The sequence below is a fragment of the Myotis daubentonii genome, chromosome 1 (assembly GCF_963259705.1).
Source record: "Myotis daubentonii chromosome 1, mMyoDau2.1, whole genome shotgun sequence".
Taxonomy (NCBI): Eukaryota; Metazoa; Chordata; class Mammalia; order Chiroptera; family Vespertilionidae; genus Myotis; species Myotis daubentonii.
In genome coordinates this window covers 5,060,087-5,083,120 of record NC_081840.1, presented here as the reverse complement: position 1 = coordinate 5,083,120, position 23,034 = coordinate 5,060,087, and the positions used below count along the sequence as shown (strand labels likewise).

Genomic DNA, 23,034 nt, shown 5'->3' with positions numbered 1-23,034 from the left:
CGAAGCCAGAGACAGCTGGCCTTTAGAAGAAAATGGAGATAAGATTTACAGAACAAAAAATTCACCATCGTAACCATTTCAAGGGGTATGAGTCGTGGTTTTGAGTGTAGTCACCGTGTTGGGCAGCCATCACCACTATCTGATGCCAGAACCTTTTCATTCTCCTGAAAGCAACCCCGCCGTGACCCTCTCAGGCCCCTCCCCGCCCCCTATCCAGGGCTCTCCCTGGATTTGCCCGTCCTGGACTCTCCCCACACGTGCGATCATACAGTAGGCGGCTCCTTTCAGCACCTTGGGCTTCTGCCCCAGCTTCAGGCCAGGACTTCTGGAGCCGCACCCTTGGGCAGGCTTACACTGCTCCAGTGGTGACCAGCCCCGCGCCTCCCCCTCCCCCCCAAGCAGGGGTTCTCTGCAGGCAGGTCAGGATTGGGAGCCCCTCGCCTTGCTGGCCCCTGCCCTGGCTCGGTGGAGCCCGCCTCCACCTGGGAGCAGGTGGACTTGGCTAGGGGAGATTCCTAATGAGGTGCTGAGGCCCCCCAGGGGCAGCCCAGCCCCCACCCCCTGAGTGAGGATGGCTGGACCCTTCCTGACTCGGGCCTGAGCCTGACCTTCCCAGAAGGAGAGAGTGTGGCTGGACTGTCCTGTGGTCCTTCCTTCCAACCACGGAGGCCCAGGTTCTGCTTGTTCCGCCTTGGACAGTGCCACCAGCACCGGGGGCTCTGCTGGTTTTCTCAGCCCTGGGAAATGCTGTGGCCTCACCCAGAACCTGGGGACCCACCCATGTTTGCTCCTTTGCAACCTCTGATGGCCTGGCTGAGCCCACAGACCCTCCAGCTCCCCTTCCCCCCACAGCCCCTCCCTTTCAGGATCCAGGACCGCCCCATCACTCCACCCCACTGCAGGGCACCTCCAGGCTTCAGAGACGCAACTGGGTTCGGGTTCCCAACCTCCCTGAGCCTCCGCCTCCCCGTGGGACGGAGATAATCTTCCCTGCTGAGCCAGTGGCTGTGGTCGGTGTTTCGCTCAAAGCTGCTGTCACAGCCACGGGTGGTGCAGAGCCGCCCGGGGTCTGTAGGCAAGGCCTCCGTGGTGGACGGGTTCTCAGGCCAGAACTGGCCGGGGCAGGCTTCTAGGAGGGGGCAGGTGGCACCGGCCTCAAGTGCCGACCCTCCCTGGGGCCTGTCTGGAATCTGGGGCATTGCCTTCTGCTCGGCGTCCGTGGCTGGAACTGCATACCGGCCCTCGCCACACCCTTCCTGGGCATTGAGCTCAGAAGCATCCTGGGGCCCTGGGCGTAGCCTGGTGGGAGGTCTTCCGTGGCCCAGAGGGGCCAGGTGGCTGGGGTTAGCTCTGACCTCCCAGCAGGACATTGGCAGGTCTTTTTAAATGCCCTGATGCCCCTCTAGTCCTGAGTTACAGACAAAGCACCCCGGTTCCGCAGCCAGGCAACCAGGCTGCTGGTGTGTACAGCTTTCTGGGGCCACGTCATCAGTTTCCTGGTCTGTGCAATGGGTATCGTATGCCTCACCCCAAGGCATGTTGGGAAACTCACGGGCGGTGAACACTGTGGCTCCTGGCTCGCAGCGGGTTTGCAGGGCCCTGTGGCTCTCAGGATGGAGGATCCCGCGTGGGGCCGTGGCGTGGGCAGACGCCCCCCCCCCCCTGCAGACCTGCGTGGGGCGGTGAGCAGCGTCGGGCGGCCTCCCTGGCAGAGCCGGCCCAGGGCCCAGCTGCCTGTCGTGTTGTTGACGTTTTCTTTTTGTCTCTCTGATGCTTCCCCGCTCAATTATTCACCCAGGGAATTTGGGCTTCTTCACTTGTGGTTTTGGCAAGGGCTTCACACAAATGTTTTGCCCTGGTGGTCTCTTAGCCATTTAAGATAAACGGCCAAATCAAATGCAGGCCGTGCCGGGGAGCTGAGGCGAGGCAGGCCCCTGGCCCTGCGTCGTGGCCATCGGACCAGGGAGGCGTGAGGAGGGGTGCTGGGCAGTGCCAGGGTTCTCTCGGGGGTGTTCAAAGCCTCTGAAAGGCCTGGGGGCGTGGGTCGCTGAGGAGGGCCTCGGGCTGCAGGGCGGCACCAGCTGGCCATTCGCCAGGCTGGAGGCTAACCGGCGCCCGGCGCTCCGAGATGGACTGGGGGAGGCCGGGCCTGTCCAGACAGCCATCCGATAGAGCAAGCGGTGGCCTGGAGTTTCCCAGGGTGGGTGGTGGCCCAGATTTTTGGGAACAGATACCCAATGGGGCCTGCTCCCCAGCACTTCAGAAGCCCCCCCCTCCCATAGGGGGACCTACCTGGGAGTGGGCACCCTGACAGCTCCCTGCATTAGGCCCTCGGGGAGGGGAGCCTGGCCCTAAGACAGCCCAACCTGGCAGCTGTGGAATTAGCACCCCCAGGCCCCTGCCTGTGCCCCGGTGGTCTTCCCTGCGGGGCCTGGCACCCTGGGAGGGCGGCCTGCAGCCCTCTGCCCCGGGCCCCTGTTCTGCACCCCGAGCCCCGTGTACAGTCCAGGGCCCGACTGACCAGTCTTTTCTATTGTTTTTTCTCCAGGGCCGTGCAGGCCTGCCCAGCTGCCCGCGATGGCCCCCATAGCTGCCTCCTCCTCCCACCCTCACACATCCGTGATCACCTCACCTCTGCGCGCCCTGGGCGCTCTGCCGCCCTGCTTCCCCCTGCCGTGCTGCAGCGCGCGCCCGGTCTCGGGTGACGGGACTCAGGGTGAGGGGCACACGGAGGCTCCTTTTGGATGTCAGTGTCAGTTGTCAGGTAACAGACGCCGCGGTGGGGGGCGGGCTCCCGGGGGCGGTGGGGTGCACCCTGGCAGAGCTAGCAGCTGCCTCTCCCAGGTGGGCCGGGGCAAGGTGGGGACCCAGGGGGGCCGTGCAGCCCCTGCCCCAAAAGGCATTTTTGGGGGGGCTCCAGGGGGAGTGGTGAAGGATGCCGACAGAACTGAGCACCAGTGCCTGGTCCCCATGGGTCCGCCCATTCTGAGAGTCTCCCAGAATGCACCCCAGCCTCCAAATTCCATCTCGTTGGGCTGTTTAGCTAAAGCTTAATTGGATAACGCTTAACATCTGAGGTTTTCTTCTGCCCTCGCCACTGCCACCCCCTCCCCCGCCCCAGCCACTGCCCCACTCCAGACATGGCCAGGAGAAGATTCCGTGGTGGTTGTCTGTGTACATTGCCAAGCCGTCCAAAACGCGTTTCTCTCTGTGAGAATGTGTTGCCCATTAACTTTGAGGGGGGAAAAGCACTTTAAAGGAGCCTTTCTGGGGGATTTCGGGGGGGTCTTAGGGGGCTGGGGCAGGGCCATGTGTTTACTGAGGGGCTGAGCACCTACTGTGCGCCTGGCTTTCGGTTGACGAGGCTGCCCATTTTACAGATGGGCACACAGGGGCAGTGAGGTGGTGACTCAACCTGGCCACCATTACAACCACCAACCCTCTCCCCACCCCCAGTCCCCAAACAGAAGGCCACCTCCTTTTCTGGCCTGGGCCCTGGTGTGTGCGCCGTGTGCCTCTCGGGCTGTGTGCGGCTTCTCGGCCGCCTGCCTGGTGTGCGGCACATCGCAGCCGCGGGGGCCAGGATGCCGACACACCCCAGGTGGTGGGCGCACCTGCTGTCCGGTTTCCAGGCGGGAGAGGAGAGGGTGGGCGCAGAGCGGGGACACATGCAGGATTTGTCTTGACGTGGGTGGTGGGAGGAAGATGATTTTATTGGGCAGGGTTTGCTTTTAGTTGAAGCTGTTCCCAGGGAGGGTCCCTGCTGGAGCCCCATCTCTGTGGAGGGCCACAGGCGGCCCAGCTCCAGGGCCAAGTGCTCGCTGGGCCTTGCTGCTGGCGAGATAGCCTTCGCAGCATCCCCTCTGACACATGGTGGCATCATAGGGACTGGGTTATGCCTTGATCGCACCAAGAAGAATCGCCTGGGAGGGGTTCGCATAGGAGTCACGCGGGCCTGGTGTCCAGGGTGACTGGGGCTCCTGTCCCAGCCCGTAGGTCTGTGCTCTGGTCCCTGCTCGCTGAGCGCCGGTGCCTGCGCTGTCTGGGCGGCTGCCCTGCTCTCATGGCTTCCTGTAATGAGTGCTGCGGGCCCTGCAGCCACTGCGGGGTAGGGGTGGGGCGAGCTCTCAGAGCTCAGCCCAGTGTTTATGACTGGACTCCGTCAAGTTCTGTGGTGCCGACACACCATCTTCTCTGCGCTCAGGGCTCTGCTTAACCCTCTGTCGGCTCCAGCTCTTCCTAGAAGCAGCTGTGCTGTGCGGGAGCTGCTCCATCCCCATTGTGCAGAGGGGAAGTAAAGCCTCGGGCAGGGTGGCTGGGCCAAGGTTGGGGCCCTGGAATCTGTCAGCAGGATGCCTCCTGACAAGGCTACCCTCTGCCTACTGAGTCACACGCCTCTGCCTACACCCGGGGGATGTTCCTCACACACCTGCTCGCAGCCGCGGTGCCACCTGCTTCCTTGTAAGGGCTGTGTATCGAGGGCCTGCTGTTTGCTGCCTTGTTCTAGGCACTTTGTGTGCATTCTGAGTGTAATCCTCACAGCAGCCTTAGGTAGGCTCACTCCCCACTTTACAGATGAGAGAATGAGGCTCAGAGACATTGAGGGCTCACAGCTCTCATTCATTCATTCATTCATTCATTCACGCATTCATTTACGCATCCATTCCTCCACAAAACGCCATTTCTTGGGCACCTAGTGTGTAGACACTGTGCAACCCAGGCGGAATCAGGCGAGGGGTCCCTGCCCTCCCGCTGCTTGTAGTCTGGCGGTGGTGGGAGGAGCAGGAAGGGGACTGTATATCCCTTCAAAGGGGATGGAGGAGCAGAGGTGGGATTTGATCCTGGGCCGCTCAGCCAGCACCTGTTCCATCTTTGGCGTTGCCTCCTCAGTGTGAGGCCTCCTCGGGTTTTATAGCTCGATGCTATGAGGACTCAGAGACCGGAGCAGCCCCCAGAGTTGATGGCAGTGGGGTGTCTGTGCCTGGGGTCCCTGGGACCGCTCCTCCTGACCGCAGGGGCCCGCTCTCAGCCTCCAGCGCTCCACCCCGATTGCCAGCACTGTCCCCTTTCATCGCCGGGCCCCCATGAATCAGCTGCGCCAGGTCGCACCACCGTATTTTCCGATGAATTTCAACCTGCAAACATCCCATTCCTGTGGTGTTTGTCCCTCTGTAGCTTCTGCCCCTGGCACCCGGCTGTTTGCTTCAGTGTGTTTAGTGCCTGTTTAATTAGCAGCTGCAATGGAGCCATTACATTCCCAGTTCCCCGTCAGGAGGAGGCAGGCCTCTGTGCAGGGGGGAAGGGGCCGCCGGCCGCACTCTGTCTTGTCCCTTTCCGGATCTGGACGCACTGAACCTCTCTCTTCAAATTAATACGGAAAACCCCGGTGTAACCGCGTTTCGCGCAGGTGAATTGCCTGCCCGGGAACACGCTCGCAGCTCTTTATGGAAGGGTGTGATTTCGTGGGGGAGAAGACCGCACAGGCATGGTGCTGTGTGCCTCTCGGGCTGGCGGCACCCACAAGCCCCGCCTCCCAGGGCCCCAACCCAGACCCCTTTCTGGTGGTCAGGGTGCGGGAAGGGACTTCTCTGACCCCTGCGCGTCCGTTGCTCTTTGACTCGCTGAGATAACGGGCAGCCGAGTCCAGGCGTTCCTAGGAAATGAAGATTTTCCTGAGAAATTCCACGTAGGGACTTCTCCAGGCCGCCCGTGGAGGCCAGAGGTTCAGGCTGTGGTCCTGGCCCTTCCTGTACCTGGCTGGTGACCTTGGACTAGTGACCCCCGCCCCCCCCACTCTGAGCCTCATTTTCCCCTTCTAAAAAAATATATATATACACATACACATACATATACAGGGTGTCCCCCAAAATGTACACAGACTTGAAGAGCTGATAGCTCAGTTTTGAAAATGAAATGTATTTGAATAAACACGGCCTTTATAATGGTTCAAAGTGTGTGTATACATTGTTGGGGGACACCCTATAGAGCTGTGATATTCACGTTACAGTTAGAAATGGGGCTCCTTATATGGATCTCTGAAGTGGGTCATTTAGTCCTTTCAGTTACAGTTACTGTGGCTGGCTGGGCCTGGGGCTTGGGGAGCGTGCCCTGGAGGCGTCTACGATTCAGAGGCAGACACAAGAGTGTGTCAGACCCTGGGTGAAGGCCGCTCTGTGCTGCATGGCGGTGTGACCTTGGAGAGTGTGACCTTGGAGAGTGTGACCTTGGAGAGGTCATTTCCTGCCCCTTTCCTCCGTTTCCCCACCTGCAACATGGGGGTGGTGCAGGCTCCGAAGGACTGTTTGGAGGACTGCATGAGGCCATAGGTCAGGAGTGGAGAACTGTGCCCTGTGCCGAACCTGTAGACATCGCGACTCACGTGTGAGCAGATGGGCTTCAGAACACGGCGCCGTCCGTGTCTGGCACCGCGAGGACTCTTCCTTCAAGCCGGACCCCGAGGCTGCGTTCTGAGCGGCAGATCCCCTACCAGCCTTGGGAGGTAGAGAAGGAAGCGAGAGCCTTGGTTGCGCGTATCTAAAAGCTGCCAATGGTCAGCAGCCACACTGATGAGTACATGAGTTTGGTGGAGCTCAAGGGCGCATGCAAGACGGCACAGGACCCCAGCTCGGGGAAGTGGGAGTGTTCGGGTTTAATGGAAGGAGTCAGCTGCTGTCACTGGTATCTGCTGAAATCACAGGGCCGTCCTGTAAAGTTAAATTCAATTTACTTTTCTGCCGAGAGCGTGCTTGCTGTGCTGTGTAACCAGGCGGGGGTCTCTTGGCTTGGGTTAAAGGGACAATAAAGATAAAAGAATACCTGTAAGTAAATAGGAGGGTTGAACCATCGTTTCCCCCTCCTTCTACTATATCCCAATATTCATTTGCGTTGGTTTTTAAAACGGGGCCGTCCAATGGGACGCCGAGGACTGGACCACCCTCGCTGTGGAAGCTTGGTGCAATTAATACAGCCTGTCTGGAAAGGGGCCTTATTTCTGGAAGCTTTATGTTAATGATATGGTCTGTGCTTTGCACATTTCATCCCAGAACAAGGAGCGAGCTGCAGTTGCGCTCTGGACTGGGTTTGATTAACGCTGGAGGATCCGTGGGCAGCCACGGGGTGCTGCGGGCCGAGGTGCAGCACAGGCCAGGCCAGCGCCGGCGCACTGCCTCGACCCTTGCAGGGGCGCCGAGGTGCCCCAGTGGGGTGTGAGGGCCTCCATGGAGACTCTGGAGGGAGGGGTGAGTATGGGGTGAAGAAGAAAAGTGAGTGTGGGTGAGCGTGTGTGGACGGAAGCACTCCGATGAGGGTAGGTTCGAGACCTGTTCTTGGGCCTCCCTTTGCAGAGTCGCGTTGGTAGATGGGTCCTGGTTGGCCGGCCAGGTCTCAGGGCCGGTGGAGGCTGGCTCACTGTAGAGGAAGGGCTCTCAGGGGAGTCATTAAACATTTAGAGTCATTCGCACGACTTGTGATGTCTGCACCGCCCAAAGGGCCGCGGGTCCGGCAGATGCCACCCAGCGGGGACTTCTGCACGCCAGGCCCTGGATTCTGCTACGGTGTCTGTCCGCTTCTGAGATCACACCAGTGCTGACCGCCGGCCTTGAGCGCCCACCATTGGAGAACATGCTGGGAGAAGCCGTGGAGAGCCGCATGGCCCCCAGGGTGGAGGGAGCCCCCTCTCCAGGCTGGTGGAGGTGGCCCAGAGCCCCAGGGCATGGGTGAACCCCAGAAAGTCCCTTGTCTGGCTGCCTGAAGTCACTTCTCCAGCACCAGTGGGGGCTGAGGTTGCTGGGGAGCGGGGGAAGGGGTGGGGGAGGGGTTGAGGCTGCCCAGCGGGGGGCGGGGGCACCTACCAGTGTGACTGTCCTTAGATAAAAGGGCTCCCAGACGGAGACCTGCAGCCAGGCCAGATTCCACGCGCCTCTGCGAGCCGGCCCCGCAGACCCTCTGAGAGCAGAGCTAAATCAAAGAGTTCTGCTCAAATCCGTCCAAGATGTTGCTGCTTTTCCTGCTCTGACAGGAGAGGCATTGGAAGTGCAGTTTCTTTCCTTTTTTTTTTTTTTTTTTTTTTTATAGCTGTCTTAAAAAGGAGTTTGGCTGTTTAGCACAGCTGGTGCTCATTACATTATGCACTGGCAATAAAATAGCATGTGTAATTAATTTTTAATGCAGCCTGGATGCAGCGCTTTAAAGCAGTGAGTGGATGTGAATAGCCCGCACTGGCCACCGACACCAGAGATCTCAGAGCGAGGCCGCCCCCCGTTCTGCAGCTTGAAAGGGCGCCCGAAAGAGGCGGGGGCGGCCGGCGCCCTCCGCGTCGAGCCCAGCGGCCCAGGACCAGGCTCACCTTGGTGGCCTGAGGCTGGTATGAAGCTTTAACGATGTAGGATCGGGGGGTCCCGGAGGGGTCATCTCATCCAACCCCTTCATTATCTAGACGGGGAAACAGAGAGCGGGGAAGAGGCCACACGCCGTGTATGGCTGAGCTGAGCTGGAGTACACCCCTCAGGCTCTGCCCACTGGACCACACTGCCTCCCGTAGTTCATTTTGAAGACGGAGGAGTCTCACCGTCCCGCTGAGGCTGCGGGACACGTGCCGCTGGACCGGGCAGCAGATAGGTAGCGCTTGCCTTGAGGAGCCTCACGTGCTTAGCCTCTGGGACGCTCAGCCTGGCCGTGTGCGGTTGGAACACGCTTCCATGCGTCTCCGGTGCGAGACGTTCTGTGGCCGCCCCATCTCCTCGCAGGGCTCGTGGCACGGATTCCCGTGGGACATGAAAGGCCACTGCGGACACATGTTGGCAGAAGGGCCGCAGGTTTGCGCAGGAAGCTCCAGCGAAGGGGCCGTGCTTGGTTCTTATTCTCCAGGGCACGGCATGACCCTGAGACCTTGGCTAGCCACGGCCTTCCTTCATGCCTCAGTTTCCTTACCTGGGAAGTGAGCTCTCCCTGCTCATCATCCCCGCACTGGGGGACCCGCTGACCGGCCCGCCAGCGTGGGATGGCCACAGCCCATCACCAGCACGAGGGGCAGCAGAGGCGAAGGGAGGGGTGAGGGGCAAGAAGGAGGAGACTGGTATTGAAAAGCCTCGAGTGCCGCGTGCTCCGAGGATGACGCGGCTGCCATCTCTCTGACAGCCTCCTGTCAGGGACGGGGAGGGGGGCCCACGGCCGTGAGTGCTCCTGTGGGTGGCAGCTGTAGTCAGCTGTGCCCGAGGCATCTCATCCTCATGACACCCCCTAAGAAGAAGCCGCCGCACCACCTTATGCTCATGAGTTTACTGGAGCTCAGAGAGGCCGACCAAGTGCCCAGGCTCACACAGCACACGAGTAGCAGAACTGAGACGGGGACTCAGGTCTGCCTGGCCCTGGCGTCATGCTCACAGCTGTCCCCTCCGGTTGGCCTGCACGGTGGCTCAGAGGCGGGCAACGGCAATACGCCTGCCCTGGGAAACCGGACCCCATTCAGAAATGGGCCTGGGGGCGTCCCCCAGGTCTGCCTTCATCACCAGCTGTCCTGGCGCCCAATCCTGGGCCAGACGCAGGGGTCGGAAATGAGCTGAGTGGGGCCCTTCCCTTGAGGGGGTCCCGGTGGTGGGGGCTGCACAGCAAACATGAGATGCACACCCCGTGATGCCGTGCTTGACTGAAGACAGATGGAAGGACTGGGCTTGGGATCTGGGAGGAGTCGGGGTGCACGGAGTTTCCTGCTGGGGAAGATGAGGCTGGAGCGGGGGCAGGCTTCTTCCAGTGTGGGGGGGAGTGACAGAGACGGGTGTGGGCGTCTTCTAGGAGGGGTGCCGCTGACCCGACCAGCTTCCACTGGCCCTGGCTGCCCCCCCCCCCCCGGTGGGGGGGCGGTCCGAGTTGTCAGCGGCTTAAGGGGACACCGAGTAACTGACCCTCAGACCATCTGAGGGAGTTTTGATGTTGAAGAAGTGGGCTGGGGTTTGGGAAGAGATTTTCTCATCACATCGCCCTCCAGTTGGGTTTCTGGGGTCTGGCTGGGAGGCAGGGACTCGGCGCTGGCCCTGCTCTGGCCTTCACCAGGTCCACGCACGTCCCGGTTACTGTCTTCCCAGTGCTGGGCGGGCCCAGGAGACTCGGGTGGACGGTGAAGACCCGGAAAGGTCACGGTCGTGTCCTCCAGGGAAAGCAGGACAAGCTCTCAGATCTGTTCGTGCCCCTTCACTTGTGCGCACCGCCCCCCGGAAACAGTCTCCCTTCACTGGAGAGAAGCAGCTGTCGTCGCCCCTAAAGCTTGAGGGGTCTGTCTCCTTTGGTGGGGGAACACAATGTACTTGTCCTTTCGAACCCGAGGGTCGGGCAGGGCGGAGCGGCTGTGTACTGTGCATATTTCACAATCAAACCCAACTAGTCTAAACCATGAGATATCGTTTATCCAAACATAATCAAGGCTGGCCAATTTCATCCAAAAAGCAGCGGGAAGAAACCTTCGGTGGGCAGGGGCCCCGCCGTGTGGGGTTCCACGTGCAGCCCGCCTTACACCTGAGGCGGATACAAGCTGCCCGTCACTTGAGTCCCCCCCTTGGGAGTTATTTAATAACCAAGAGCCGGGGGTGGTGTGTGACCACGGTGTGTGGTCGGTGGGGGTGGAAGCATCAACCATGATTTCCTTTCCCACCAGGTTTCTTCTTACCCTTGGCAGTGAAGCCACCAGGTCACGGACAGGCCACTATTTCTGTGCCCCCACTGTGCGTCACTATTTCTGTGCCCCCACTGTGTGCCACTATTTCTGTGGCCCCACTGTGCGTCAGGCCTTCTGCAGCGGCCTTTGCAGACATTTAAGCTTCCCAGCAGCTTCTCTCTTAGGAAGGTAACCTTGTATAGTTCACAGGTGAGAAGACCAGAGAGGTGATGTGACTTGCCTGAAATGGCACAGCTCGTAGATGGCAGAGGTGGGATTTGAACTCGGATCTCTTTGGGCCTGGGGGCCACAGCCTGCTCCTCCCCTGGCTTTCTGGCTCACAGGCTGCCCTCCCACTGGCCTGCCTGGCTGGGTGAATGGGAGCAGCCGAGAGAGAGGAACGAGCTAGTGGATTACAGAGCTGTGCCAGCTGGCTGTGACCGGATAGAAAGAAGGCCTGCATTTTATGATTTCAGTGAAAAGGATCCGAGGGCTGGGACTTTTCAAAGGAGGTTAATGCAAAAATGGAGTCACTAGCTGCAGAGACAGGGACAGTTGGAATCGTTTCATAAATCTGGACATTTTACATTATTGCCTTTGTTAATAAGAGGTGAGGCATGGCCGGCGGGAGGAGCTGAATTTAACCAGTTCTTGCGGACGAGGGCTCCCTTTTCTCCCAACTCCTTGCACTTTATTAACAAGCACCTCCTTTATTCTCAGTTTCAGAGTAAAAGGAGCCATTGCTTGAAGGCCCACTGTGTCCCACAGCCTCTGTACGCGCCATCTCCATGATTCTCGTGGTGGTACAAGGGTATGCCGCTGGAATTGTTTCCATATTGTGGTCAACCACACAGAACAGAAAACTGGCCATTTTAGCCACTTCTCGGTGTACATACTCATTGTTCTGGTCCCGTCACCACCGTCCATCTCCAGAACCATTTATCATCACAAATGGAAACTGCCCCCCTTAAGCTTGAACTACCCCCCCCCCACACACACACAAAACCCACAACCACCATCTACTTTCTGTCTCCGTGAGTTTGACTCCTGGGCCCCTGGTAGGAGTGGAACCACACAGTGTTCGTCCTTTGGTGCCTGGCTTGTCTCACCCAGCGCGTCCTCCGGGTCCGGTCCTTCCATGTTGTCGTGTGTGACAGGCTCTCCTTCCTTTTCGAGGCTGAGTGATATTCCACTCTGCGGATGGACCACGTCTGTTTGTCCATTCGTCCTGTGATGGAGACTTGGCTGCTTCTGCCTTCTGGCGGGTGTGAGTGATGCTGCTGTGAACGCATGCACACAGTGGTTCGGGACCCTGCTCGTCCGGGTTTATACCCAGGAGAGGAATCGCTGGATCCATGGCCATTCTATGTGTCACCCTTTGGGGAACTGCCCCCCCCCCCCCGCACCCCGCTGCCTTTCACCATGGCCACACCATGTTCCACTCTCACCAGCAGTGCCCAAGGGGCCCAGTTTGTCCACATCCTCACCTGACCGTGGAGTTTGCTCTCAAGGACCCTGAGTCAGGGATGTGGACAACAATTGGCCCAAGGTAAGTGGTTAATACACCGGAGGGTCTGGAATAGAACCAGCTTCCCCCGGACTTCAGGCTCGGTGCCTGTAGCCACTGTCCTGGGCACCTCCTTCGGTCCCTTCCGTTTGAGGGTCTCTGACCCCATGGCGGCCCTGTCCCCAGCATGACTGGTTCTCCGCAATCAGCCAAACATCTCTCTAGCCTGAGTGTCTGGGGAAGAAAATTCTGCAAGTGGACAATCCCCACTTTCTTCTCTGCTGTGTCCGCAGGGCGTTGGTTTGGGTTTGGTTGAGCAGAGCCATGAACCTGGGAGCGAGGGAGAGCTGGCTGGCCCCGGGGCAGGCCCCACCCCTCTCTGGGCCTCATCCCTCGGCCTTCCTGCCCTGGTGGGGCTGTGGGGGGACCGAGGGCGCCTTCCTGGGTCTTCGGCTGTGATGGGTGCTCAGGTTCGTTGTTGAAGGGGACAGGGAGGGTTCTCTGGGGCTGGGACTTCTCCTGATTGCTCTGTATTGCTCCCTAGCGCTGTCCTGGCAAATGACCCCGGCTTCAAACAACAGAAATGTTCCGTCTCTCCGTTCTGGAGGCCACAAGTGCAGACCCCAGGTGTGGGCAGCGCTGGCTCCTCCTGCAGGCTCCGGGCCGGACCTCTCCCTGCCCCTCCCAGCTCCTGGCGCCCCGGTGGCCCTGGGCTGTGGCCACTTCTCTCCAGTCTCTGCCTCTGCGGTCCTGTGTCCTCCTCCTTGGGGTCCCTCTTCTCCTCTCCTGGACAATTAAAATGAAAAGGACAACTGTCCTGCCTGGCTGGTGTGGCTCAGTGGTTGAGCGTCGACCTATGAACCAGGAGGTCACAGGTTCGATTCCCCATCAGGGCACGTGTCCAGGGTTGCCGGCTTGATCCCCAGTAGGGAGTGTACAGGAGGCAGCCGATCAATGATTCTCTTCTTTGATGTTTCTATCTCTCTCTCCCTCTCCCTTCTGCTCTGAAGTCAGTAACAATATATTTAATATAAAATAAAAGGACAACACTCCTTGGGTTTAACGTCCACCCGGATAGTCTGGGATGATCTCACGCCGGACCCTGGACTTAAGTACATCTGCAGTGGCCGCTTTTCCAAAGAAGGCCAGAGTCACAGAGTGGAGACGTTCGGTTATGGGCATTTCATTTCGGGGACACCCTTCCGCCCATGACATCCTCCGTGCTGGGCTGAAGGCCCTTGCAGGGCGGCAACCCCAGTTGGGTGTTCTCGTGAACCCCTGAGCCTGGGACAGGTTCCGGCATCTGGGGGCGCCCCAGATGTGTGCTGGGCTGCACCTGGAGATGGTTGCACATGTTCCCTCCCCCAGGAGCCCTGTATTTCTCAGGTGCTGCTGCCTCTCGGAACACCCAGACCCCCATGGTTCACGGAAGGTGGTGTGGCCCCCAGTCCTGCCCTGTGCCAAGTCAGAGCACAATTATTAATAGAGAGTGGGGTGGCTTGAAAAAAAAGCCTGCGATGATTATTGTGAGAAAAAATTAGCAGAGTTGAGTAGGAGCTAAAAATAGCTGGACACATACTTGCCTATAATCTTTTTTTTTCCTTCAAGAAAATGTAATTATTTTTGTAAACCGACTCTGAGAAGCCAGGAGTATTTTTAGTCTGCATCTTCCAAGATGTTGTGCATCTTTTCAGGAAGAGCAGCCTGGGGCCCCTGGTGTGTGATGCCGTGTCGGGCTCACAGGCCTGCGGAGCCAATGGGGGAGGGTCAGGAGGATGGTTCGCGAGCACCCTGGCCGTGGCCTCCGGGGGATGTCCCGGCCACCCCTGGTCAGGTGGCAGGTCAGGTGGGAGGACTGTAGTCGCTTCAGCTCAGGAGCCAGGAGGCCTGGGGTCTCCCCCGGGGGAAGCTGGCCCGGCCATCCCGCTGTGAGCCGGGTCTGCGTAGACCTGTACGAAACAGCCCGGATTTGAGGGAAACATTCCATGGCTTTTTCACTGGGAGCCAAGCATTGCCTCATGTAATTTTCTCCCTGGTTTTTCCCATTGCCTCTGCCAGGGGCCTTGGGTCTGGCACAGACCCCATAATGAAAGGCCCCGTGTGTTTGTGTGTTTATATGTTGAGTATATGTATTTGTGCGTTCATGCATACATGTGTATGTATGCGTGTTTGCATGTGGGTATAGGTGATGTGTTTATAAGTGAGTATGTGTTTGTGTGCATATGCATATATGTTTATGTGAGTGAGCATGTGTGTAGGTGTATGCATGTGTATGCCTATGCACGTGTGTGATCGCATGTGTGTATATACGATATGTGTATTTGTGTTTGCATGTGTATATATGAGTGTGCATGTGCGTATAGGTGCGTGCATATGTATGTGTGTCCTGCCGTGTGTGTATGTGTATATTTGTGTACATATGTATACACATGCCCCCGTGTGCGTGCACACGTATGTGTGTGGTGGGGGGGAGCGCCCCCGCCCCCACAGCTGGTGCTTAAGGCAGAGGCCCTTCGGTGACTTTTCTCCCGGAACTTGGCAGTTCCTCGTGCATTGCAGTGGGCGCCGTGGCGCTTCCGGGCCCAGGCGCGAGGCCTCGGAGGGCGCTTCTCTCTGGGGATGAATTTGTTTTCTCGGGTCTTCCTGGGGGAGACCTGGTCCCCCGCTGCCAGCCTCATAGGCCAGTCCTGTGGGTCATCCTCCCCAGGACTGTGTGCCGGGGCAACGCCAGCTGCGGAGACGGATAGCCGGGCCACATCCTGCCCCGGACATTATGAGCTCTTTGGCCTTGAGGGACCTTATCTTCATCGGCCTCAGTTTCCTCGTCTGTAGATGAGGACGGCAGCGACGAAGGGGGATGGGCAGCAATGATAACCGGGCACTTGACTAAACGCGGGCTTCGTTCTCCACATCCCTCGCCCCAAGCCTGCGAGGAAGGCACCATCGGCCTCATTTTGCAGGTGTGGAGACTGAGGCAGTCTGCACGGAGAGCCCGAAGCTCTGCTCTGTTATACTGAGAACCGGCCCTGTCCGTTGCGCCGCCTTCAGCAGCGGCTGGCATCGGAAAGGTGGGGAAGAGTGGCAAGTAGCAGTATAATATTTTCATTGTTGTTATAATAACAATTGTTATTATCAGGATCATCATCATGGCCGTTTCCCGGGTGAGGTATGTCCGGTCCACGCGGCTCTCCCCGCTGTGCTGAGGCCCGCCCTGTGACAGCTCTGGTGTCCGCCCTGTTCATCCTTGGGATCGGACAGGCCTCCGACCAGGATCCTTCAGCCCCTCTGCCCCGGCTTCCCTCCTGCCTTTGGGTCTGTGTGCGTTTGAGGTCTCAAATAGCCTTTCTCTTCTCACTGAGATAATGAACACGGTATTTCCAGAGCCGCTGCACTGAAAGTCAGGTGCAAAGTGATGGTTTTCATTTCTCCCTCCCTCTCTCTCTCTCTCTCTCTCTCTCTCTCTCTCTCTCTCTCTCTCTCCTCTCTCTCTCTCTCTCTCTCTCTCTCTCTCTCCTTCTCTCTCTCTCTTAATATGCACCTCTTTACGGAGGGATTGGCTGAAAGCAAACAGCTAATAACCTATGGGTTTATGGAGCCAGCGCGAGCAGGCTTAATAAGCTTGTATACCTGGAACCAGCATTCTGCCCCTTTAAGTTGAAACTCCCACTTGCTTGGTATTTTACGGTGCCTGGTTTCATTTATGCTGGAGCCAGACTTACTATGTGAGAGCCGTCCGCATGCTGGAATTAGTCTTAAGCTTGCTTCTGTGGCGTTGCCAAATTCCATGTTTGTGTTTTATTTAGAATTCTTTTCACGGCCAGCCGATTCTGTTCCGGCACACACAGGCGCTGTTGCGCCCCATGGAGAAAATAAGCAAGCTTGCGTTTTCTTTGGCAGGGGCCGCGGCCACAATAGACTGCGGTCTCCGAAACATTTTTTAAAAGCTATTTTAACCCATAACAGATGCATAAAGTCGGCACAGGCATGCCAGTTTTCTTAGTTTTAATTAAAAAATAATTGCAGTCTAATGGGATGTTAGTGACACATTTCGATGAATGGTGGGTGACATTATCCGCAACTTATAAATGAGTGCTTCTCCCGTGGCCGGAGCAGGGGTGGGGGGAGAGTTGGGGAGGTGGTCTGGATACTTGTTCTTTCTTGCATGGTGGGGGCCGGGGTGGCGGGTGGCGGCCTGGGCACGCTGGGGCCCTGTGGAAGCCATGGTGAATGGTGTGCAGCACTCTGAAGGGACATCCCGTTGTGGCCGGCCATGGTACCCTAAGCATCCTCCACCCCAAGTGCTCCATGGGAAATTCTCACCTGCAGGGCTCTTCAGTGGCGTGAGGGCCGGATGGCGGCACCCAGATGCCATGGCCTCAAGCCAGCACCTGCTTCTTGGCCCCATGATTCCTCCTCCCCTTCTGGAACCCTCCAACAGCTAGAAGCCCTGGGAACCTGCTGGGGGCCATGTTACTAAGAAGGTGCGGCTGAGAAGGTGAAGAGGCAGAAAAGCAGTGCCTGGCCAGGGGTGCTGCTCGCGAGAAATCTGCACCCCAGGCACTCGCCCTGGGATCAGTCTTTATGTAAAACCTCACACTTGTTGGGCTCCGGAGTGGGTGGGCTAGAGCGGGGACTCAGGGGAGGGACGTGGACACAGCTCACTGGCTGTGCCAGGAGGGATGGGGCTGGTTAGGCACGGGCATTTCTGGAGCTTCTGTGATGTCTCATCATGGAGGTGGGGAACGGTACCCCCACTAACCAGGCAGTTGGGAGTGGCGACAGGTTATGTGACCTCTGAGCCCTGCTTCTGTCAGCACCCCCCCCCCCGGTCCCCTGGGGGTGAGGACTGGTCCTGGGGCACAGGAGGCGGGCGCTGTAGGGTCGGGGTGCTGAGGCCGTCCCTGTGTAAGAGGCACTGGAGCTACGTCATCCCCAGCCTTTGGAGAGTGGCAGGAAGCCAGAGCCCAGCTGTGCCCTGGGCCCTGCGTGCTGGTGGTAGCCTCCTGCCCTGCCCACACCGCATCCCCTGCCCAGTGCCTGTGTGCTTCTAGGCGGGCACGGCCCATAAGACCGGAGGGACTAGCCCCCAGGCCACCAGCTGAGTTAGGCCCCCAGGCCCCACGCTTTCTCCTGAGACCTCCCACTCTGCCCGGGCCCGTGGGGGTCCCAGCCTGCGGAGAAGGGCGGGCTGGGGGCCTTTGTTTTTTCCTTTGGGGTGGCGGGCGGGCCTTATTGTTGTCGGCGGAGTAAAATGAGTGTTTCTTAGACAATGTTTCCCTGAGCCCGAATTCCTCAGAAGTGAAAATTAAGTTCCTCTATTAAAAACATGAGTCATACCAGCCCAGATGAGAGTCGTTTTGGCGTTCCTCGAATTTTTGGAAGGGAAACATGGCATTCACGCTAATCCTTTCAATTATACCTTATTGCTGAATAATCCACCGGCGCTCTGCGTGGCAACAACCCCTTGCGATCTGATTCCAGGGCAGGCCCTGCGCGGCACCGAGCGAGCGGGGTGGCCTCGGGCCTGTGCTGGCCTCTCCGCGCTCACTGACTCGCAGAGCCTGGCGGCTGGTGAGCGCCTCGGGGCCCCCGTCCTTCCCGGGGCCAATCGGATTCCCTCCTCGCGGGCTCGGGTGTCTAATTGCTGCAAATGATTAATGTCCAGTTGAAAAGGTTCCATGTCTGTCTTCTCACGTGAACGGGAAGCAGGTGGGAGTTGGGGGTGTGTGTCCCCTCTCGGTGGCTGGCCCTGGCCCAGAACCCCGGTCCCCTCTGCCTGCTGGGCATCCCGCTCAGGTGAGGGTGCAGACCGGCTAGGTGCTGTTTCCTTGAAGAAACTGCTCTGTGCCTTTGCTGTGTCTCTGTTCTCCCCAGAAGCCTCCCATGACCAAGGCGGGGGCCGTGCAGGGAGGTGTCCCTGTGGGGAGGGGCAGATGCAGAGACTGCTGTCTGAAGGCCACGTCCTGGGGGAAAGCACCCGGGCAGGAGGGGGTGGGGGCAGGAGGGCTCAGAGAGGCAGGGTCAGCCCCTTGGCTGGGTGTCTGTACCGAACACTGTGGGCCGCACAGGGCCTGGGCTGCCCGTGAGCGGACCTTTGGCCCCAGATGCGGCTTGCAGGGGGCAGGGAGGGAGGGATGGCCTCCGGGAGGCCTCTGCTCGGACAGGGGAAGCTGCAGGGCTGCGTGTTTAAGAAATGTGAGACTTGAGGCTCTGCAAGACCCAGCTGTCGGACCAGCCGGGGACCGGCTCCCTGGCTCGGGGCATGCCACGGGGTGTTTTGAAATGCAGTCTTTTGGGGTGGTCCATGTTTCTCTCGCTTCTCGTCTTCAGCGGGATGCTCCAGCCCGCCCACTGCTCCAGCGAATCCTCGGGGGGGAGGAGCAGTGCGTGGGGATTGGGTCTGAGACGCTGGCGGCGTGGGGGACACCCAGGGTTGGAAGCCTGCTCCCGGGATGGGGAAGGCTCTCGGGTTTGCAATCAGATGCAACGTGTGGTTTCTGAGTTTGGAACCACCAAGCGGTTTGGGGGATGTGTGTGTGTGGGGGGGAGAGCAGGGGTTCACGCTCATTCGCTTGTGTTAAGCTGAAGTTTCCTCTTCTCATGGGGAAGAAGCAAGAGCCCGTGTGGATGACGAGAAGCACAGGCGGGACAAGTAGGGTGTGTCTCCTCGTTACATTTCCCAGAGAGCAAACAAGGGCTTAGAACGGAAGGACCAGCAGGCCGGGCGTGTGGGGAGGGGCTTGCTGAGGGCCTCAGGGGAGATGGCAGAGTCGGAGCCCTCGGGCCCCTACACCTGCAGGTGTATTTGTGTCAAGGAGGTCAGGTGTCACCCTGGGGAGTAAGGGCGACAGGCTTGACTGACTGGAAGGAGTGGTGTGTGTACGTGCATGTGTGCACATGTGTGTGCATGTACCACATGTGTGCATGCATCTGTGCGCACACATTTGCATACATGCACATATACTCCTTGTGTACATGTTTGCATGCACATGGGTATGCGCATGCATGTGCATACATGTGCATGAACAGTGCTCCCACTCTCTGTTCCAAGGGCCAGGCTCCATGGCCAGCTGCTCTGTGATGTGTTGTGAAGGGCGAGGGAGCAGGTGCCAGGACCACGGGGCAGTGAGGCACCAAATGACACTGAATGTGTGACCGGAGCTCTCTTGACGATTGGCCCTTACTCTCCTGGGCACCCTGTGGCCGCCCTGACGCTACTTTCAGAGGCAGAGCTGTTGGGCAGTGTGCCTGCCAGGAGCCGCCAGGCCTGAGCTTGCCCGGCTCCCACTGGGTGACCGTGGCCCTTCGCCTCCGTCTTGCAGCCTGGGCCCCTCACTCCCTGAAAGGAGATGGTGGTGTTACTGACGTGCCGGAGTGTGCCGGTGGATAGAGCAGGGCCTGGCACGTGGGAGGCCCCGGCAAAGGGAGCTATTACTGATCTTATTAGGACAGTAGCGGTCATTGGAGGCAGAAGGGAAGGTGTCTTCTCCACCGTGACCCCAGCAGTCTGCAGCACCGCGTGAGCTGAGGGGATGGGGGTGAGGCCTTAGCTCCCCCCACAGGTCCTCCTGCGTCCTAAGTGTGGAGCCCCCGGCTGGGAGTGTCTGTCACCCCGTCAGTGTGAGCTGCTCTGCGGGGCTGCCGCAGACCTCCTGGTGCCCAGGGGAAAGCCCTGCCCCCGCCTCTCTGCTCGGGCCCCCGGAGACCCTGTCCTTGCCGGCGCCCTGATTTTGCTGGGCTACATCTCCTTCCCGAGTGGCCCTCTCTGTACCTCGGCAGGGACCCAACCTCAGGACGCCGGTTTCCTGGCCCACGGGGTGTGAGCCCCTCGGCTTCCTTTGGGAGCCTGTTTCACACCCAGTGCAAAGGGGTGGAGCGGGGAGGTGGCCAGCTGGGTGCAGACCTCTTCTCCGTTGCTTCTCCCCGGAGAAAACCTTCTCAGTAAACACCTCTGTCGTCAGGAGGGACTGGAAGACTTGTGGCTAATGAAGCCCAGAGGTTTATGGGAAGTCTGGGCGACTCTCCTTCCTCCCCGCCCTGGCTTCGGCCATTCTTGTGGACCAGCGTCCCGGCTTTCTCCTCTCCTGCAACTCCTGTTCCATCTTTTTGTGTTTGTTTCCTGCAGAAGGAATGGGATGCTGTTGTCCAGAGACGGGTTGGGCACCTGTGTAGCCCGGGCCCCTCCATTGCTCCTTCCCGTGCCCGTGGCAGACATCACCAGTCGATCACGGCACCTCTCTCCCCTGGGCCCAGGCCTGGGCACCTCAGGTGGAGGCAGCCACTACTAATCGATCACCCAGGCCCCGAAGTTGAAATGTCATTTCTGTCCTGGCATGGCTCTCCTCTGGGGAAATGGCTGGAGAAGAGGCACCTCGTTGCACCGTTTCCCCAGCCGTTGAGGAGGGTGCCTGGGGGCCTGTGGGTCTGTCCAGGTCATTGCAAAGTGGCAGTGGGAGGGTTGTGCCAGGCCCCTGTGCGGTGGTCAGAGCCCCGTCAGCTGTCACCAAGCCCCGCCCCCTTCCCCGCCGCCACTCCCTCCCTGCTCTCAGGTGCCCGCTGTTCCCAGGTCCGTGCGGGCCTTGGCCCGGCTGCAGTGTATGTGCCCATCTGTGTCCCCCCCGCCTCCACTCCCCCAAGTCCGGACATGGCTGAGGCAGGGGCCGTGTCTTGTGACCTCTGTTTTCCTAATATGAGCATCTGCCTGCCCACCGAAGGGGCCTGATGTCTGGGGGATGGGTGGGTGGGCAGGCACCAAAGTGATTCTTCCAGCGAATATGCCTTCACCTGACCAGGTGGCCAGGCCGAGTTCTGTGACGGGTCTCTAGCCTCGCTGGACAGGATGGGGGCAGCCAGAACCAGGACATCACGAGCCAGAGGGCACCGGGAACCCCTTTCCTCTTGTTAAGGGGGACCCCACACTTGGCTTTGCAGCGGGATGGGACAGCCCGTTTATGACCCAGTGTTGGGGAGACCTGGGGACAGCGAGGGCAGGTGTTAGAGCCACCAGCAGCCCGGGGGGCACCTGCCCGGTAAGCTCCGAGTAAAGAACTGGGTGATTCGCGGGCTGGCAGCCTCTGGGCAGGCCCTTGTCCGCCCCTGGAGTGAGGGCTCATTCACACCCAGGGCCTGTGGCCGGGTGTCACCGGGGCTTCCCCGTAAGGGGAGGGGATGGCAGGCCTGTCAGCTCAAGGTCAGACTGCAGGACACAGGGGCGAGGGCCCCAGCTCCCAGCTCCAGGTCCCCTCGGGGAAGTGGCTCCTCACTGCCCCATGCACGGCTCTGGGCCTCCGGACCGTCTCCCAGGGCTGCCGGTGCACCCCACCACCAGCCAGCCGCCGGTCTTAGCATCCATTGAGAAAATGCCACTGTGAGCCAGGCCTGTTATCGCGTCCTCTTACAGGCTGCTGCTGAGATGTGAGTGCGAGGAGGCGTGGGTACGAGGAGACGGAGACTTGGGGAGCCTCTGTAACTCCCAGAGTCACCCAGCCCGGATGTGGCCCATTTCCAGGTGGAGCTGTGGGACACGGCTGGGTCAGAACCCCCGTTGTTCAGGGCTGGTTGTTACTGTTGACTCCTCCCAGGGGTCCTGGGTGCCTCTGCCCTTTGTAGCCTGGCTGGGCTCTGCCCAGCAAGTCCCTCGGTCTCTCCGGGCAGCTGGGATCCTGTTTACTCCCTCGGCAGCTCCCACGTACGCCTCTGGGCCCAGCTGACCACGCGGTACCCTTCTGTGTGGAGCGGGAGGGCCCCCAGTGCACGGTCGTGCTCTGTGTGTGTCTCGGTCTCAGCATCCAGTGCGGCCTTGGTGCCCAGGAGGGTCTGGGTGAATGAGGGGTGTCTTTCTTGCCCCCCAGAGGCAGGTGGGGCACTGGAAGTGACCAGAGTGAGTGCCCGCAGCTCACCCAACTTCATGCGGGAATTCCTCCTGGAGGACTCAGCTGGAGGGAGTTTCGATTGAACAGGAAGGAGCAGGGTGGCCTGTGCCGCCAGGGAACTCTGAGAATGGGGTCTGCAGAGGCTTTTCAGATGCAGGGGGACCCTGGGCTGGAGCACCATTCTGCCCACTTTTTCTTTATTCTTTAGATCGTTACTGCTTCCATAGCAGAGTCTGAAGTCTCTTACTTTAAGTTTAAGTAAACCTGTAAGAGAAGCATGAAAAGGATGGTGAAAGGAGTCATACAATTAAGGGAGGGGGAAGGTTGTTCCAGTCACCTACACAGCCATGAAGCACAAAAGTTACCTCTGAGCTTCCTGGTAGCCTTGGTGAAAAGGGAAATATGGTGAGTCCTGATTTGCTTATAAAATAAAGAGCAGGATAGAGAGATTTTTGCATCAACCTCAAGCCTGGGAGACTTCCTCTCATGGATTTTTAGGTAAGAGAGGGCCTTTACCTAAGATGAAGGTCCAGGCAGTAAATATTTTAGGCCAAATGATTCCTGTTGTAACTACTCAACTCTGCCATTGCCAGGCAAGAGCACCTGTGGACAGTGCATACCAAATGGGTGTGGCTGTTGTTTCAATAAAACTTTATTTACAAAAACAGGCGGCCTCTCCGTGGCCCATAGTTTGTGGATTTTCCAGATAAGAATTGTGACTATCACACTGATGGACCAGCACAGTATCAGCCCACAGAAACACAGCCATCTTCTATCGACGCTGGTGGAAGTTGACGGTCCTCTTATTGTGCCCATTTTCCCTGGAGAGAGACAGTCTGGTCAAGGGGGCGATGGGTTGTGCGTTCCCTCCCCAAGTCCTCAGCCTTTAGGCGGACAGACAGCGCTGGCCCTGTGGGCTCCCTTCCTGCGAGACCTCCTGATACAGGCCGTGCCCGTGGGGCTGACCTTCTCTCGGCAGCTTGTTTCTGCAAAGGAAAGGCGTCGGCGGC

At 59.0% G+C, this 23,034-nt stretch overlaps 1 protein-coding gene across 4 annotated transcripts in view; it reads left to right on the top strand.

Annotated features, from left to right (window-relative positions):
- Positions 1 to 23,034, top strand: part of BCL11B (BCL11 transcription factor B) — a 92,133-nt gene that overhangs the window by 37,259 nt on the left and 31,840 nt on the right. For 2 of the 4 annotated variants that reach the window (XM_059686135.1, XM_059686123.1), the window contains one exon: positions 2,549 to 2,764. The exons of the other annotated variants lie outside the window; for them this stretch is intronic. In XM_059686135.1, coding sequence (XP_059542118.1) covers positions 2,549 to 2,764 — 216 coding nt within the window. The remainder of the gene's footprint in view (positions 1 to 2,548; positions 2,765 to 23,034) is intronic. 4 annotated transcript variants of the gene reach the window in all.